The sequence below is a fragment of the Salmo salar genome, chromosome ssa16 (genome assembly GCF_905237065.1).
Source record: "Salmo salar chromosome ssa16, Ssal_v3.1, whole genome shotgun sequence".
NCBI classification, from domain to species: Eukaryota; Metazoa; Chordata; class Actinopteri; order Salmoniformes; family Salmonidae; genus Salmo; species Salmo salar.
This window is the reverse complement of record NC_059457.1, coordinates 58,049,258-58,066,842: the sequence shown is the minus strand read 5'-3', so window position 1 is coordinate 58,066,842 and position 17,585 is coordinate 58,049,258. Positions and strand designations below refer to the sequence as shown.

General features: G+C 48.8%; 1 protein-coding gene across 5 annotated transcripts in view; it reads left to right on the top strand.

Annotated features, from left to right (window-relative positions):
• Nucleotides 1-17,585, top strand: part of tmem131 (transmembrane protein 131) — a 178,634-nt gene that overhangs the window by 148,374 nt on the left and 12,675 nt on the right. For all 5 annotated transcript variants that reach the window (XM_045697496.1, XM_045697497.1, XM_045697495.1 and 2 more), the window contains 5 exons: nucleotides 618-760; nucleotides 2,088-2,274; nucleotides 7,101-7,286; nucleotides 14,179-14,328; nucleotides 14,503-14,942. In XM_045697496.1, coding sequence (XP_045553452.1) covers nucleotides 618-760; nucleotides 2,088-2,274; nucleotides 7,101-7,286; nucleotides 14,179-14,328; nucleotides 14,503-14,942 — 1,106 coding nt within the window. The remainder of the gene's footprint in view (nucleotides 1-617; nucleotides 761-2,087; nucleotides 2,275-7,100; nucleotides 7,287-14,178; nucleotides 14,329-14,502; nucleotides 14,943-17,585) is intronic.

The following is a 17,585-nucleotide window of genomic DNA, read 5'->3' as shown; positions in this document are numbered from 1 at the left end:
TACAGGAACAAGCTGACCCAGCGTATTGTCTTGTATTCCAGGAACAAGCTGACCCAGCGTGTTGTCTTGTATTCCAGGAACAAGCTGACCCAGCGTGTTGTCTTGTATTCCAGGAACAAGCTGTCCCAGCGTGTTTGTTGTCTTGTATTCCAGGAACAAGCTGACCCAGCGTGTTTGTTGTCTTGTATTCCAGGAACAAGCTGACCCAGCGTGGTGTTGTATTCCAGGAACAAGCTGACCCAGCGTGTTGTCTTGTATTCCAGGAACAAGCTGACCCAGCGTGTTGTGTTCTAGGAACAAGCTGGCCCAGCGTGTTGTCTTGTATTCCAGGAACAAGCTGACCCAGCGTGTTTGTTGTCTTGTATTCCAGGAACAAGCTGACCCAGCGTGTTGTCTTGTATTCCAGGAACAAGCTGACCCAGCGTGTTGTGTTCTAGGAACAAGCTGGCCCAGCGTGTTGTCTTGTATTCCAGGAACAAGCTGACCCAGCGTATTGTCTTGTATTCCAGGAACAAGCTGACCCAGCGTGTTGTCTTGTATTCCAGGAACAAGCTGACCCAGCGTGTTGTCTTGTATTCTAGGAACAAGCTGACCCAGCGTGTTGTCTTGTATTCCAGGAACAACCTAACTGTGCTAGATGTGATCGTGGTTCACGGCCAGGGAACCACAGGGAGCCTGCAGGTCGCTGGGACCCCACCAGGACCTGGGACCTCCCTTCTCTTCCAGGTGACTGAGGCTTCGCTGAAGGACTGCACACAAAGTGAGTTACGGCTTCCAGTGGGTCATTCCGGGTCATTTCAGCAGCCCTGACACCCACCGCTCAGATTGTCCTGAAATACTTTCTGTATTTTAGAAACGGATCACGTTAACATTCCTGCTGCATTGTTTTGTTCAATTATAGAATTACGTTTTAGTCATTTAGCAGACGCTGTTATCCAGAGCGACTTACAGTAGTGAATGCATACTTTTCATTTCATACATTTTATTTTTATTTGTCATTTTTTTGGGGTTCTGGTCCCCCGTGGGAATTGAACCCACAACCCTGGCTTTGCAAACACCATGCTCTACCAACAGAGCTACAGGGAAGGCTATAATTTGATCTCTGAGAAATTAAGCTAATTAATTGCACCCAAATTCCTGTAGCCTTCCCTGTGGCTCAGTTGGTAGAGCATGGTGTTTGCAACGCCAGCATGGTGTGTGCAACGCCAGGGTTGTGGGTTCGATTCCCACGGGGGGCCAGTACAAAAAAATTAAAAAATAAATGCATGAAATGAAATGTATACATTCACTACTGTAAGTCGCTCTGGATAAGAGCGTCTGCTAAATGACTAAAATGTAAAAAATGTAAATGTAAATTGCCTTTTTTTTTTTTTATTGATAGAATTCATATAATATTCAATAAATATAGATTTTAACATCTTATTTGGACAAAACTTTTTTCTAACAATGAGTAAAGACATGAAGAATACGAAGAAATAGTCCGAAGTCCCCCACACCAACAACGAGTATATACTATCAGTTCTCTGTGTCTGAGAAGGTGCTGTTCCTGCTATTAGGTGCTGTCTTTATTCAAGTATCGTGGTGGCAGCGTCATGTTATGGGTATTCTTATCACCGGCAGGGACTGGTGAGTTTGTCAGGATCAAAAGAAATACATGTATTAACTCTGGGGGTGTGAAGACCAGAGCTTCTAGGGCTGTACAGGGCCCCGTGTGTGAAGCTGTACAGGGCCCCGTGTGTGAAGCTGTACAGGGCCCCCGGTTGCCGACGCTGTACAGGGCCCCCGTGCGCGACGCTGTTCAGGGGCCCCGTGCGCGACGCTGTTCAGGGGCCCCTTGCGCGACGCTGTTCAGGGGCCCCGTGCGCGACGCTATATGTCTCGTCACTATGAGGGTCCCAGTCTAAAAGTAGGGAAGTGTGATTCCCTGTTGGAGTTGGTGCAGACTCTGGACACAGAATCCCTTCAGAATATGCTGCCACTGCTAATCATTTAAAACCCTGCCTCACCAATGCACTATCAAATCTCCATTTTAAACTAATATTACTCTTTTAACTCGGTCTTTCCCCCTCGCCACTGTTCCTTTCCAGAGATCAAGTCCAAAGAGCCCAAATCCACTCTGAGAAGGACCTTCAGGGTGGAGAACACTGGTCTACTCCCCTTGTACATCCGCTCTGCAGAGATCAACGGCCAGCCCTGCCAAGGATACGGATTCAAAGTTCTCAACTGTCAGCAATTTGCACTTAAACCAAACGCTTCTGAAGACCTAGTGATACTGTAAGTTCAGCCAATTGTTTGTAAAAATCACAGCAGCTGTTTAGTAGTTTTGCTTTACTCACTTATCGTAAAGTCCTCTTTCACCATTCACTTACCCCGATAAGACACATTACGGTGTGTCCGTCAGAGGCCAAGTGGTGACAGGATGGGCTTATCCGTCGTTCTACGCTGCAGAAATGGATTCCTGTAAATAAAGGGCTGTAATAGCTTCTTTACGCAAATGAATCACATTCATTTGATGGTGTCTTTTATAATGTGAAATGTAGCTGAGGAGAGGAGCTCTAGTCTACTGAACTGAGAGGAGCTCTAGTCGACTGAACCGAGGGGAGCTCTAGTCTACTGAACTGAGCTCTAGTCTACTGAACTGAGAGGGGAGCTCTAGTCTACTGAACTGAGAGGGGAGCTCTAGTCTACTGAACTGAGAGGGGCTCTAGTCTACTGAACTGAGAGGGGCTCTAGTCTACTGAACCGAGAGGGGCTCTATGAGAGGAGCTCTAGTCTACTGAACTGAGGAGAGGAGCTCTAGTCTACTGAACTGAGAGGGGCTCTAGTCTACTGAACTGAGAGGGGCTCTAGTCTACTGAACTGAGAGGAGCTCTAGTCGACTGAACCGAGGGGAGCTCTAGTCTACTGAACTGAGCTCTAGTCTACTGAACTGAGAGGGGAGCTCTAGTCTACTGAACTGAGAGGGGAGCTCTAGTCTACTGAACTGAGAGGGGCTCTAGTCTACTGAACCGAGAGGGGCTCTAGTCTACTGAACCGAGAGGAGCTCTATGAGAGGAGCTCTAGTCTACTGAACTGAGGAGAGGAGCTCTAGTCTACTGAACTGAGAGGGGCTCTAGTCTACTGAACTGAGAGGGGCTCTAGTCTACTGAACTGAGAGGGGCTCTAGTCTACTGAACTGAGAGGGGCTCTAGTCTACTGAACTGAGAGGGGCTCTAGTCTACTGAACTGAGAGGGGCTCTAGTCTACTGAACTGAGAGGGGCTCTAGTCTACTGAACTGAGAGGAGGAGCTCTATGAGAGGAGCTCTAGTCTACTGAACTGAGAGGAGCTCTAGTCTACTGAACTGAGAGGAGCTCTATGAGAGGAGTTCTAGTCTACTGAACTGAGAGGGGCTCTAGTCTACTGAACTGAGAGGGGCTCTAGTCTACTGAACTGAGAGGGGCTCTAGTCTACTGAACTGAGAGGGGCTCTAGTCTACTGAACTGAGAGGGGCTCTAGTCTACTGAACTGAGAGGGGCTCTAGTCTACTGAACTGAGAGGGGCTCTAGTCTACTGAACTGAGAGGGGCTCTAGTCTACTGAACTGAGAGGGGCTCTAGTCTACTGAACTGAGAGGGGCTCTAGTCTACTGAACTGAGAGGGGCTCTAGTCTACTGAACTGAGAGGGGCTCTAGTCTACTGAACTGAGAGGGGCTCTAGTCTACTGAACTGAGAGGGGCTCTAGTCTACTGAACTGAGAGGGGCTCTAGTCTACTGAACTGAGAGGGGCTCTAGTCTACTGAACTGAGAGGGGCTCTAGTCTACTGAACTGAGAGGGGCTCTAGTCTACTGAACTGAGAGGGGCTCTAGTCTACTGAACTGAGAGGGGCTCTAGTCTACTGAACTGAGAGGGGCTCTAGTCTACTGAACTGAGAGGGGCTCTAGTCTACTGAACTGAGAGGGGCTCTAATCTACTGAACTGAGAGGGGCTCTAATCTACTGAACCGAGAGGAGCTCTAGTCTACTGAACCGAGAGGAGGAGCTCTAGTCTACTGAACCGAGAGGAGGAGCTCTAGTCTACTGAACCGAGGAGAGGGGCTCTAGTCTACTGAACTGAGGAGAGGGGCTCTAGTCTACTGAACTGAGGAGAGGGGCTCTAGTCTACTGAACTGAGGAGAGGGGCTCTAGTCTACTGAACTGAGGAGAGGGGCTCTAGTCTACTGAACTGAGGAGAGGGGCTCTAGTCTACTGAACTGAGGAGAGGGGCTCTAGTCTACTGAACTGAGGAGAGGGGCTCTAGTCTACTGAACTGAGGAGAGGGAACTGAGGAGAGGGGCTCTAGTCTACTGAACTGAGGAGAGGGGCTCTAGTCTACTGAACTGAGGAGAGGGGCTCTAGTCTACTGAACTGAGGAGAGGGGCTCTAGTCTACTGAACCGAGCTCTAGTCTACTGAACCGAGAGGGGCTCTAGTCTACTGAACCGAGAGGGGCTCTAGTCTACTGAATCGAGCTCTAGTCTACTGAATCGAGCTCTAGTCTACTGAACTGAGAGGGGCTCTATGAGAGGAGTTCTAGTCTACTGAACTGAGAGGGGCTCTAGTCTACTGAACTGAGAGGAGGAGCTCTAGTCTACTGAACTGAGAGGAGGAGCTCTAGTCTACTGAACTGAGAGGAGGAGCTCTATGAGAGGAGCTCTAGTCTACTGAACTGAGAGGAGGAGCTCTATGAGAGGAGCTCTAGTCTACTGAACTGAGAGGGGCTCTAGTCTACTGAACTGAGAGGGGCTCTAGTCTACTGAACTGAGAGGGGCTCTAGTCTACTGAACTGAGAGGGGCTCTAGTCTACTGAACTGAGAGGGGCTCTAGTCTACTGAACTGAGAGGGGCTCTAGTCTACTGAACTGAGAGGGGCTCTAGTCTACTAAACTGAGAGGGGCTCTAGTCTACTGAACTGAGAGGGGCTCTAGTCTACTGAACTGAGAGGGGCTCTAGTCTACTGAACTGAGAGGGGCTCTAGTCTACTGAACTGAGAGGGGCTCTAGTCTACTGAACTGAGAGGGGCTCTAGTCTACTGAACTGAGAGGGGCTCTAGTCTACTGAACTGAGAGGGGCTCTAGTCTACTGAACTGAGAGGGGCTCTAGTCTACTGAACTGAGGAGAGGAGCTCTAGTCTACTGAACTGAGGAGAGGAGCTCTAGTCTACTGAACTGAGGAGAGGAGCTCTAGTCTACTGAACTGAGGAGAGGAGCTCTAGTCTACTGAACTGAGGAGAGGAGCTCTAGTCTACTGAACCGAGAGGGGCTCTAGTCTACTGAACCGAGAGGGGCTCTAGTCTACTGAACCGAGAGGGGCTCTAGTCTACTGAACCGAGAGGGGCTCTAGTCTACTGAACCGAGAGGGGCTCTAGTCTACTGAACCGAGAGGGGCTCTAGTCTACTGAACCGAGAGGGGCTCTAGTCTACTGAACCGAGAGGGGCTCTAGTCTACTGAACCGAGAGGGGCTCTAGTCTACTGAACCGAGAGGGGCTCTAGTCTACTGAACCGAGAGGGGCTCTAGTCTACTGAACCGAGCTCTAGTCTACTGAACCGAGCTCTAGTCTACTGAACCGAGCTCTAGTCTACTGAACCGAGAGGGGCTCTAGTCTACTGAACCGAGAGGAGCTCTAGTCTACTGAACCGAGAGGAGCTCTATGAGAGGGGCTCTAGTCTACTGAACCGAGCTCTAGTCTACTTATCCGAAGGGCTCTAGTCTACTGAACCGAGAGGGGCTCTAGTCTACTGAACCGAGAGGGGCTCTAGTCTACTGAACCGAGAGGAGCTCTAGTCTACTGAACCGAGAGGAGCTCTATGAGAGGGGCTCTAGTCTACTGAACTGAGGAGAGGGGCTCTAGTCTACTGAACTGAGAGGGGCTCTAGTCTACTGAACTGAGAGGGGCTCTAGTCTACTGAACTGAGAGGAGCTCTAGTCTACTGAACTGAGAGGAGCTCTAGTCTACTGAACTGAGAGGGGCTCTAGTCTACTGAACTGAGAGGGGCTCTAGTCTACTGAACTGAGAGGGGCTCTAGTCTACTGAACTGAGAGGGGCTCTAGTCTACTGAACTGAGAGGGGCTCTAGTCTACTGAACTGAGAGGGGCTCTAGTCTACTGAACTGAGAGGGGCTCTAGTCTACTGAACTGAGAGGGGCTCTAGTCTACTGAACTGAGAGGGGCTCTAGTCTACTGAACTGAGAGGGGCTCTAGTCTACTGAACTGAGAGGGGCTCTAGTCTACTGAACTGAGAGGAGGAGCTCTATGAGAGGAGCTCTAGTCTACTGAACTGAGGAGAGGAGCTCTAGTCTACTGAACTGAGGAGAGGAGCTCTAGTCTACTGAACTGAGAGGAGGAGCTCTGAGAGGAGCTCTAGTCTACTGAACTGAGAGGAGGAGCTCTATGAGAGGAGCTCTAGAATTATTGTGAGAGTCTTGTTGTTGTGGTTCACAGATGTCAGCAAGCCGTTCTCTATCTTATTGTGCTGCAGTATCACACCAAATGTCATTTAACCTGCACAGGAAAAGGGTTAGGTTAGGGTTAACCTGCACAGGAAAGGGTTAGGTTAGGGTTAACCTGCACAGGAAAAGGGTTAGGGTTAACCTGCACAGGAAAGGTTAGGTTAGGGTTAACCTGCACAGGAAAAGGGTTAGGTTAGGGTTAACCTGCACAGGAAAAGGTTAGGTTAGGGTTAACCTGCACAGGAAAGGGTTAGGGTTAACCTGCACAGGAAAGGGGTTAGGTTAGGGTTAACCTGCACAGGAAAAGGGTAGGTTTAGGGTTAACCTGCACAGGAAAGGGTTAGGTTTAACCTGCACAGAGAAAGAGAAGACGAAAAGCCTGTGTGTTTAGATACTGTGGCTGGTTTTTAACACATGTAACCTGTATGTCTGTAGCAGGTAGCCCCTGTTCACTGGCTGTCTGTCTCTCCTTCCTGTCTGTCTCTCCTTCCTGTCTGTCTCTCCTTCCTGTCTGCATCTCCTTCCTGTCTGCATCTCCTTCCTGTCTGTCTCTCCTTCCTGTCTGTCTCTCCTTCCTGTCTGTCTCTCCTTCCTGCCTTCCTGTCTGTCTCTCCTTCCTGTCTGTCTCTATCCCAGGTTTACACCGGACTTCACGTCCTCCAGGGTGATCCGGGAGTTGAAGCTAGTGACGGAGGGAGGGTCAGAGTTTGTGTTTGTCCTGAACGCCTCTCTACCTTTTCACATGCTGGCCTCCTGCACAGAGACCCTCCCCAGACCCTCCTGGGAGCTGGAGCTGTACGTCATCATCTCCCTCGTCATGAGGTATGCTATGTAACGACTCGCTAGGCGTGGCTGGCAGGGCGGCAATGATGACAAAACAATAACAAAGGTTCAACACTGTATTAATGACTGTATGTTTGTTTTACTCCATGTGTAACTCTGTGTTGTTGTATGTTGTCGAACTGCTTTGCTTTATCTTGGCCAGGTCGCAATTGAAAATGAGAACTTGTTCTCAACTGGCCTACCTGGATAAATAAAGGTGGAATAAAAATGTTAAAAAACACAGAGGCTTAAACCAGGCTAGGCTGGAACATGTAATCGAATAAAACGGTTCACCGAAAGAATGATCAAACACTCCCACACACAGGGGATAAACTTAACTTAGGCTGAACTTAACTTAGGAGACTAAATAGCTGGGTTGCTATCCAGCTTACAAGCTTTTCTGCGTTTCTGCAGTCATAAGGCAATGTTCGTGAGCTTCCACCAAATGTCCGGTGAGCTCAGCCTCCGGCGTCCAGCCAGTGCTGACTAAAACAGCACCTTATGGTTATAAATGAGGCCCCAGGTGTGTTGCAACCTAACGAGGGGGAGTGGTTATAGCTGCGGGCATGGCACTGCAGCCTTGAAATGCTGGTTGTGGAGCATGACTGATGCTCCAAACAGTGGCATTCCCCGGCCATATCATTCCCCATGCCATATCATTCCCCGTGCCATATCATTCCCCGTGCCATATCATTCCCCGTGCCATATCATTCCCCGTGCCAGATCATTCCCCATGCCAGATCATTCCCCGTGCCAGATCATTCCCCGTGCCAGATCATTCCCCGTGCCATATCATTCCCCGTGCCAGATCATTCCCCGTGCCAGATCATTCCCCGTGCCATATCATTCCCCATGCCAGATCATTCCCCGGCCATTGTGAAGCGTGGCTGGTGCTCCAAACGGTAGCATTCCCCAGCCACACCACCTGGTTGATGAGCGTGGCTGGTGGAATGTATTAAAAAATACCTTATTTACAGACCTTTTGCTATGTGACATTAAATTGAGCTCAGGTGCATCCTGTTTCCATTGATCATCCTTGAGATGTTTCTACAACTTGATTGGAGTCCACCTGTGGTCAATTATTTAAATTGATTGGACATGATTTGGAAAGGCACACACCTGTCTATATAAGGTCACACAGTTGACAGTGCATGTCAGAGCAAAAACCAAGCCATGAGGTCGAATTATCCGTAGAGCTCCGATACAGGATTGTGTCGAGGCACAATAAATGTCTGCAGCATTGAAGGTCCCCAAGAACACAGTGGCCTCCATTATTCTTAAATGGATGAAGTTTGGAACCACCGTGACTCTTCCTAGAGCTGGCCGCCCGGCCAAACTGAGCAATCGGGGGAGAAGGACCTTGGTCAGGGAGGTGACCAACAACCCAATGGTCACTCTGACAGAGCTCCAGAGTTCCTCTGTGTAGATGGGAGAACCTTCCAGAAGGACAACCATCTCTGCAGCACTCCACCAATCAGGCCTTTATGGTAGAGTGGCCAGACGGAAGCCACTCCTCAGTAAAAGGCACATGACAGCCCGCTTGGAGTTTGCCAAAAGGCACCTAAAGGACTCTGACCATGAGAAACAAGATTCTCTGGTCTGATGAAACCAAGATTGAACTCTTTGACCTGAATGCCAAGCGTCACGTCTGGAGTAAACCTGGCACCATCCCTACGGTGAAGCATGGTGGTGGCAGCATCATGCTGTGGGGATGTTTTTCAGAGGCAGGGACTGGGAGACTAGTCAGGATCGAGGCAAAGATGAACAGAGCAAAGTACAGAGAGATCCTTGATGAAATCCTGCTCAGGACCTCAGACTGGGGCTAAAGTTCACCTTCCAACAGGACAACGACCCTAAGCAGACAACACAGGAGTGGCTTCGGGACAAGTCTCTGAATGTCCTTGAGTGGCCCAGCCAGAGTCCGGACTTGAACCGATCAAACATCTCTGGAGACCTGAAAATACCTGTGCAGTGACGTTCCCCATCCAACCTGACAGAGCTTGAGAGGATCTGCAAAGAAGAATAGGAGAAACTCCCCAAATACAGGTGTGCCAAGCTTGTAGCGTCATACCCAAGAAGTCTCGAGGCTGTAATCGCTGCCCAATTTCAAGGTGCCTCAAGGTGCTTCAACGATGTACTGGTAGATTCTAAATAGAGTAAAACTGATGGACAACTAGTAAAACTCAAAACAAGTTTATTCACCCACTGGGTCACACAGCTGCATAAAACAGACATGTTTCCTCCAGCACAAGTATTTATACCCCCTTTAGCCTGAGTCTCTTTAGGCGGAGTCTGCCTAATATCGTTGTTGTTAGGCAGGAAGTTAAGTGATGTGGGTAATAAACTGTTCCTTCTCCCTTCATGTGACCTGACCTCGGTACCCATTCCGCACTAATCCACAGCTATCCGCCCTTATCAGTGACCTGACCTCGGCCCCCATTCCTCACTAATCCCCAGCTATCCACCCTTATCAGTGACCTGACCTCGGTCCCCATTCCTCACTAATCCACATCTCTCCACACTTATCAGTGACCTGACCTGACCTCGGTCCCCATTCCTCACTAATCCACAGCTATCAACCCTTATCAGTGACCTGACCTCGGTCCCCATTCCTCACTAATCCACATCTCTCCACACTTATCAGTGACCTGACCTGACCTCGGTCCCCATTCCTCACTAATCCACAGCTATCCCCCCTTACCAGTGGACCTGACCTGACCTCGGTCCCCATTCCTCACTAATCCACAGCGATCCACCCTTATCAGTGACCTGACCTCTGTCCCCATTCCTCACTAATCCACAGCTATCCACCCTTACCAGTGGACCTGACCTGACCTCGGTCCCCATTCCTCACTAATCCACAGCTATCCACCCTTATCAGTGACCTGACCTCGGTCCCCATTCCTCACTAATCCCCAGCTATCCACCCTTACCAGTGACCTGACCTCGGCCCCCATTCCTCACTAATCCACAGCTATCCACCCTTATCAGTGACCTGACCTGACCTCGGTCCCCATTCCTCACTAATCCACAGCTATCCACCCTTATCAGTGACCTGACCTCGGTCCCCATTCCTCACTAATCCACATCTCTCCACACTTATCAGTGACCTGACCTGACCTCGGTCCCCATTCCTCACTAATCCACAGCTATCCACCCTTACCAGTGACCTGACCTCGGTCCCCATTCCTCACTAATCCACAGCTATCCACCCTTACCAGTGGACCTGACCTGACCTCGGTCCCCATTCCTCACTAATCCACAGCTATCCACCCTTACCAGTGACCTGACCTCGGTCCCCATTCCTCACTAATCCACAGCTATCCACCCTTACCAGTGGACCTGACCTGACCTCGGTCCCCATTCCTCACTAATCCACAGCTATCCACCCTTATCAGTGACCTGACCTCTGTCCCCATTCCTCACTAATCCACAGCTATCCACCCTTACCAGTGGACCTGACCTGACCTCGGTCCCCATTCCTCACTAATCCACAGCTATCCACCCTTATCAGTGACCTGACCTCTGTCCCCATTCCTCACTAATCCACAGCTATCCACCCTTACCAGTGGACCTGACCTGACCTCGGTCCCCATTCCTCACTAATCCACAGCTATCCACCCTTACCAGTGACCTGACCTCGGCCCCCATTCCTCACTAATCCCCAGCTATCCACCCTTATCAGTGACCTGACCTCGGCCCCCATTCCTCACTAATCCACAGCTATCCACCCTTACCAGTGACCTGACCTCGGCCCCCATTCCTCACTAATCCCCAGCTATCCACCCTTACCAGTGACCTGACCTGACCTCGGTCCCCATTCCTCACTAATCCACAGCTATCCACCCTTACCAGTGACCTGACCTGACCTCGGTCCCCATTCCTCACTAATCCCCAGCTATCCACCCTTACCAGTGACCTGACCTCGGTCCCCATTCCTCACTAATCCCCAGCTATCCACCCTTATCAGTGACCTGACCTGACCTCGGTCCCCATTCCTCACTAATCCCCAGCTATCCACCCTTACCAGTGACCTGACCTGACCTCGGTCCCCATTCCTCACTAATCCCCAGCTATCCACCCTTACCAGTGGACCTGACCTCGGCCCCCATTCCTCACTAATCCACAGCTATCCACCCTTACCAGTGGACCTGACCTCGGTCCCCATTCCTCACTAATCCACAGCTATCCACCCTTACCAGTGACCTGACCTGACCTCGGTCCCCATTCCTCACTAATCCCCAGCTATCCACCCTTACCAGTGACCTGACCTGACCTCGGTCCCCATTCCTCACTAATCCACAGCTATCCACCCTTACCAGTGGACCTGACCTCGGTCCCCATTCCTCACTAATCCCCAGCTATCCACCCTTACCAGTGGACCTGACCTGACCTCGGCCCCCATTCCTCACTAATCCCCAGCTATCCACCCTTACCAGTGACCTGACCTCGGTCCCCATTCCTCACTAATCCCCAGCTATCCATCCATGATTTCCTTTCTCCTTCCTCAGTAACATTCCAGGTCCCTGGCTCCTATCCAACCTCCATTGACCCTCCTCCATATACATTCTTCCTACAGATACCCATTAACTTCTGGTGTAGCAAGTATTTCAAACTACAACCCGACACTACTGAGTAAAGGGTCTGAATACTTTTGGAAATGTAATATTTCAGTTTATTATTTTTTAATAGATTTGCAAACATTTAAAAAAAAATGTTTTTTGCTTTGTCATTGTGAGGTATTATGTGTAGATTAATGAGGAGGGAAAACGATTTAATCAATTTTAGAATAAGGCTGTAATGTAACAAAATGTGGAAAAAGTCAAGGGGTCTGACTACTTTCCTAGTGCAATGTTCATTACATTTAAATTTTTTACATTTTAGTCATTTAGCAGACTTATCCAGAGCGACTTACAGTAGTGAATGCATACATTTCATACATTTTATTTTTTATATATTTTTTGTACTGGCCCCCCGTGGGAATCGAACCCACAACCCTGGCGTTGCACACACCATGCTGGCGTTGCAAACACCATGCTCTACCATATGAGCCACAGGGAAGGCCAAATTCATACATGTATAACCCAGACCCAGTTGGGAGCTGGCCCTAGTTTTCTCCTTCATTAGGAGGTATACACAATACATAGTAGCAGCTGCAGTATTTTCCAATATTAGCACATTTTCAAATAGCCTGGTCCCAGATCTGTTTGTGCTGTATAACCAACTCCTATCGTGATTGGTAAGATGGCACAAACTGATCTGGGACCAGGCTTTTTCAACCACATCATAGTGTTTATATCAGATTATAATTTACTAGCTTCCTGTTAACATGGCTCTTCTCTCTGTTCTGTAGCTTCCTGTTAACCTGGCTCTTCTCTCTGTAGCTTCCTGTTAACCTGGCTCTTCTCTCTGTAGCTTCCTGTTAACCTGGCTCTTCTCTCTGTTCTGTAGCTTCCTGTTAACCTGGCTCTTCTCTCTGTAGCTTCCTGTTAACATGGCTCTTCTCTCTGTTCTGTAGCTTCCTGTTAACCTGGCTCTTCTCTCTGTTCTGTAGCTTCCTGTTAACCTGGCTCTTCTCTCTGTTCTGTAGCTTCCTGTTAACCTGGCTCTTCTCTCTGTTCTGTAGCTTCCTGTTAACCTGGCTCTTCTCTCTGTTCTGTAGCTTCCTGTTAACCTGGCTCTTCTCTCTGTTCTGTAGCTTCCTGTTAACATGGCTCTTCTCTCTGTTCTGTAGCTTCCTGTTAACCTGGCTCTTCTCTCTGTAGCTTCCTGTTAACATGGCTCTTCTCTCTGTTCTGTAGCTTCCTGTTAACCTGGCTCTTCTCTCTGTAGCTTCCTGTTAACCTGGCTCTCTTCTCTCTGTTCTGTAGCTTCCTGTTAACCTGGCTCTTCTCTCTGTTCTGTAGCTTCCTGTTAACCTGGCTCTTCTCTCTGTTCTGTAGCTTCCTGTTAACCTGGCTCTTCTCTCTGTAGCTTCCTGTTAACCTGGCTCTTCTCTCTGTAGCTTCCTGTTAACCTGGCTCTCTTCTCTCTGTTCTGTAGCTTCCTGTTAACCTGGCTCTTCTCTCTGTTCTGTAGCTTCCTGTTAACCTGGCTCTTCTCTCTGTAGCTTCCTGTTAACCTGGCTCTTCTCTCTGTTCTGTAGCTTCCTGTTAACATGGCTCTTCTCTCTGTTCTGTAGCTTCCTGTTAACCTGGCTCTTCTCTCTGTTCTGTAGCTTCCTGTTAACCTGGCTCTTCTCTCTGTAGCTTCCTGTTAACCTGGCTCTTCTCTCTGTAGCTTCCTGTTAACCTGGCTCTTCTCTCTGTAGCTTCCTGTTAACCTGGCTCTTCTCTCTGTTCTGTAGCTTCCTGTTAACCTGGCTCTCTTCTCTCTGTTCTGTAGCTTCCTGTTAACCTGGCTCTTCTCTCTGTAGCTTCCTGTTAACCTGGCTCTTCTCTCTGTAGCTTCCTGTTAACCTGGCTCTTCTCTCTGTAGCTTCCTGTTAACCTGGCTCTTCTCTCTGTAGCTTCCTGTTAACCTGGCTCTTCTCTCTGTTCTGTAGCTTCCTGTTAACCTGGCTCTCTTCTCTCTGTTCTGTAGCTTCCTGTTAACCTGGCTGTTCTCTCTGTTCTGTAGCTTCCTGTTAACCTGGCTCTTCTCTCTGTTCTGTAGCTTCCTGTTAACCTGGCTCTTCTCTCTGTTCTGTAGCTTCCTGTTAACCTGGCTCTTCTCTCTGTTCTGTAGCTTCCTGTTAACCTGGCTCTTCTCTCTGTTCTGTAACTTCCTGTTAACATGGCTCTTCTCTCTGTAGCTTCCTGTTAACCTGGCTCTTCTCTCTGTAGCTTCCTGTTAACCTGGCTCTTCTCTCTGTTCTGTAGCTTCCTGTTAACCTGGCTCTTGTCCTCCATAGCTCCATGTTCCTGCTGGTGATTGCTATAGCCTACCTGGAAGCCCAGGGGATCTGGGAGCCCTTTAAGAGACGTCTGTCTCTGGACTGTCCCATGGAGACGGGCAGACCCTTCGATCTCAGGGAAATGGTACGCATTTCAAGTGATGCTAAGTAAGTCCGACTTCCTTTTTTTTGTTATAGATAGATTTGTTTGTCATTAAAGTGTCTTGCGTCACAGATAGCCCACTCGTATGGACGTGTATATAATGGTCCTCTTGTGGAGAGAACTTACATCTTCTAAAAAATAAAATAATTAACGTCTCCAATATTCTTTGTCCTTTTTAGCTTGAATGATTTCAGCGACGCCCACCAGAACTCGACCAGGGGGATGTATAGTTCTGGTAGCGAGGTGTCCCGGGTCGGGAGCCGGAACAACAGGGCTTCCATGGACCTCGATGGACACAGAACCAGGATGGGCTTTGGTCGATCAACTATGCAAACCTCCTCCACCTCTTCTTCCTCCCAGCTAGCCAATGGCGCCCCGGTTTCCTGTCAGCTGACCAATCGGAAGTCGCGGAGCTCCAAGAGGCGGCAGGGTGGAGGACTCCTGGACCTCCAGAACGGGGGCCCTGGGTCAGGGTCGTCTATGCCCCACAGAAGGTGCTGTTCTGGGGGAGAGGACCCAGACTACGCCAGCCTCCTGGGGGCCATGGATAACGACCTGGACAGACCTGAATCGCCACCTCTACAGGAATACAACGTACCTCTGTCTACACAGAACAACGGTAGCATTACCCTACACAGAACGACGGTAGCATTACCCTACACAGAACGACGGTAGCATTACCCTACACAGAACGACGGTAGCATTACCCTACACAGAACAACGGTAGCATTACCCTACACAGAACGACGGTAGCATTACCCTACACAGAACGACGGTAGCATTACCCTACACAGAACGACGGTAGCATTACCCTACACAGAACGACGGTAGCATTACCCTACACAGAACAGCGGTAGCATTACCCTACACAGAACGACGGTAGCATTACCCTACACAGAACGACGGTAGCATTACCCTACACAGAACGACGGTAGCATTACCCTACAAAGAACCAAGGTAGCATTTTGTATCACACTAACTATAAACCCATGATGGATGGGGCTGACCAGAGTAATATACACAGTGTCTTGGTTCTATACCCGTGATGGATGGGGCTGACCAGAGTAATATACACAGTGTCTTGGTTCTATACACATAATGGATGGGGCTGACCAGAGTAATATACACAGTGTCTTGGTTCTATACCCATGATGGATGGGGCTGACCAAAGTAATATACACAGTGTCTTGGTTCTATACCCATAATGGATGGGGCTGACCAGAGTAATATACACAGTGTCTTGGTTCTATACCCATGATGGATGGGGCTGACCAGAGGAATATACACAGTGTCTTGGTTCTAGGTTCTATACCCATGATGGATGGGGCTGACCAGAGTAATATACACATTGTCTTGGTTCTATACCCATGATGGATGGGGCTGACCAGAGTAATATACACAGTGTCTTGGTTCTAGGTTCTATACCCATGATGGATGGGGCTGACCAGAGTAATATACAGTGTCTTGGTTCTATACCCGTGATGGATGGGGCTGACCAGAGTAATATACACAGTGTCTTGGTTCTATAGCCGTGATGGATGGGGCTGACCAGAGTAATATACACAGTGTCTTGGTTCTATACCCATAATGGATGGGGCTGACCAGAGTAATATACACAGTGTCTTGGTTCTATACCCATGATGGATGGGTTTGACCAGAGTAATATACACAGTGTCTTGGTTCTATACCCGTGATGGATGGGGCTGACCAGAGTAATATACACAGTGTCTTGGTTCTATACCCGTGATGGATGGGGCTGACCAGAGTAATATACACAGTGTCTTGGTTCTATACACATAATGGATGGGGCTGACCAGAGTAATATACACAGTGTCTTGGTTCTAGGTGCTATACCCATGATGGATGGGGCTGACCAGAGTAATATACACAGTGTTTTGGTTCTATACCCATGATGGATGGGGTTGACCAGAGTAATATACACAGTGTCTTGGTTCAAGGTTCTATACCCGTGATGGATGGGGCTGACCAGAGTAATATACACAGTTTCTTGGTTCTATACCCATGATGGATGGGGCTGACCAGAGTAATATACACAGTATTCTTGGTTCTATACCCATGATGGATGGGGCAGACCAGAGTAATATACACAGTGTCTTGGTTCTATACCCATGATGGATGGGGCTGACCAGAGTAATATACACAGTGTCTTGGTTCTATACCCGTGATGGATGGGGCTGACCAGAGTAATATACACAGTGTCTTGGTTCTATACCCATGATGGATGGGGCTGACCAGAGTAATATACACATTGTCTTGGTTCTATACCCATGATGGATGGGGCTGACCAGAGTAATATACACAGTGTCTTGGTTCTATACCCATGATGGATGGGGCTGACCAGAGTAATATTCAGTGTCTTGGTTCTATACCCTTGATGGATGGGGCTGACCAGAGTAATATTCACAGTGTCTTGGTTCTATACCCGTGATGGATGGGGCTGACCAGAGTATTGGTTCTATACCCGTGATGGATGGGGCTGACCAGAGTAATATACACAGTGTCTTAGTTCTATACCCGTGATGGATGGGGCTGACCAGAGTATTGGTTCTATACACATGATGGATGGGGCTGACCAGAGTAATATACACAGTGTCTTGGTTCTATACCCGTGATGGATGGGGCTGACCAGAGTAATATACACAGTGTCTTGGTTCTATACCCATGATGGATGGGGCTGACCATAGTAATATACACAGTGTCTTAGTTCTATACCCGTGATGGATGGGGCTGACCAGAGTAATATACACAGTGTCTTAGTTCTATACCCGTGATGGATGGGGCTGACCAGAGTATTGGTTCTATACCCGTGATGGATGGGGCTGACCAGAGTAATATACACAGTGTCTTAGTTCTATACCCGTGATGGATGGGGCTGACCAGAGTATTGGTTCTATACCCGTGATGGATGGGGCTGACCAGAGTAATATACACAGTGTCTTGGTTCTATACCCGTGATGGATGGGGCTGACCAGAGTATTGGTTCTATACCCCTGATGGATGGGGCTTACCAGAGTAATATACACAGTGTCTTGGTTCTATACCCATGATGGATGGGGCTGACCAGAGTAATATACACAGTGTCTTGGTTCTATACCCATGATGGATGGGGCTGACCAGAGTATTGGTTCTATACCCATGATGGATGGGGCTGACCAGAGTATTATACACAGTGTCTTAAAGTATTCACACCCCTTGACTTTTTCCACATTTTGTTGTTATAGTCTGAATTTGAAATGTAGAA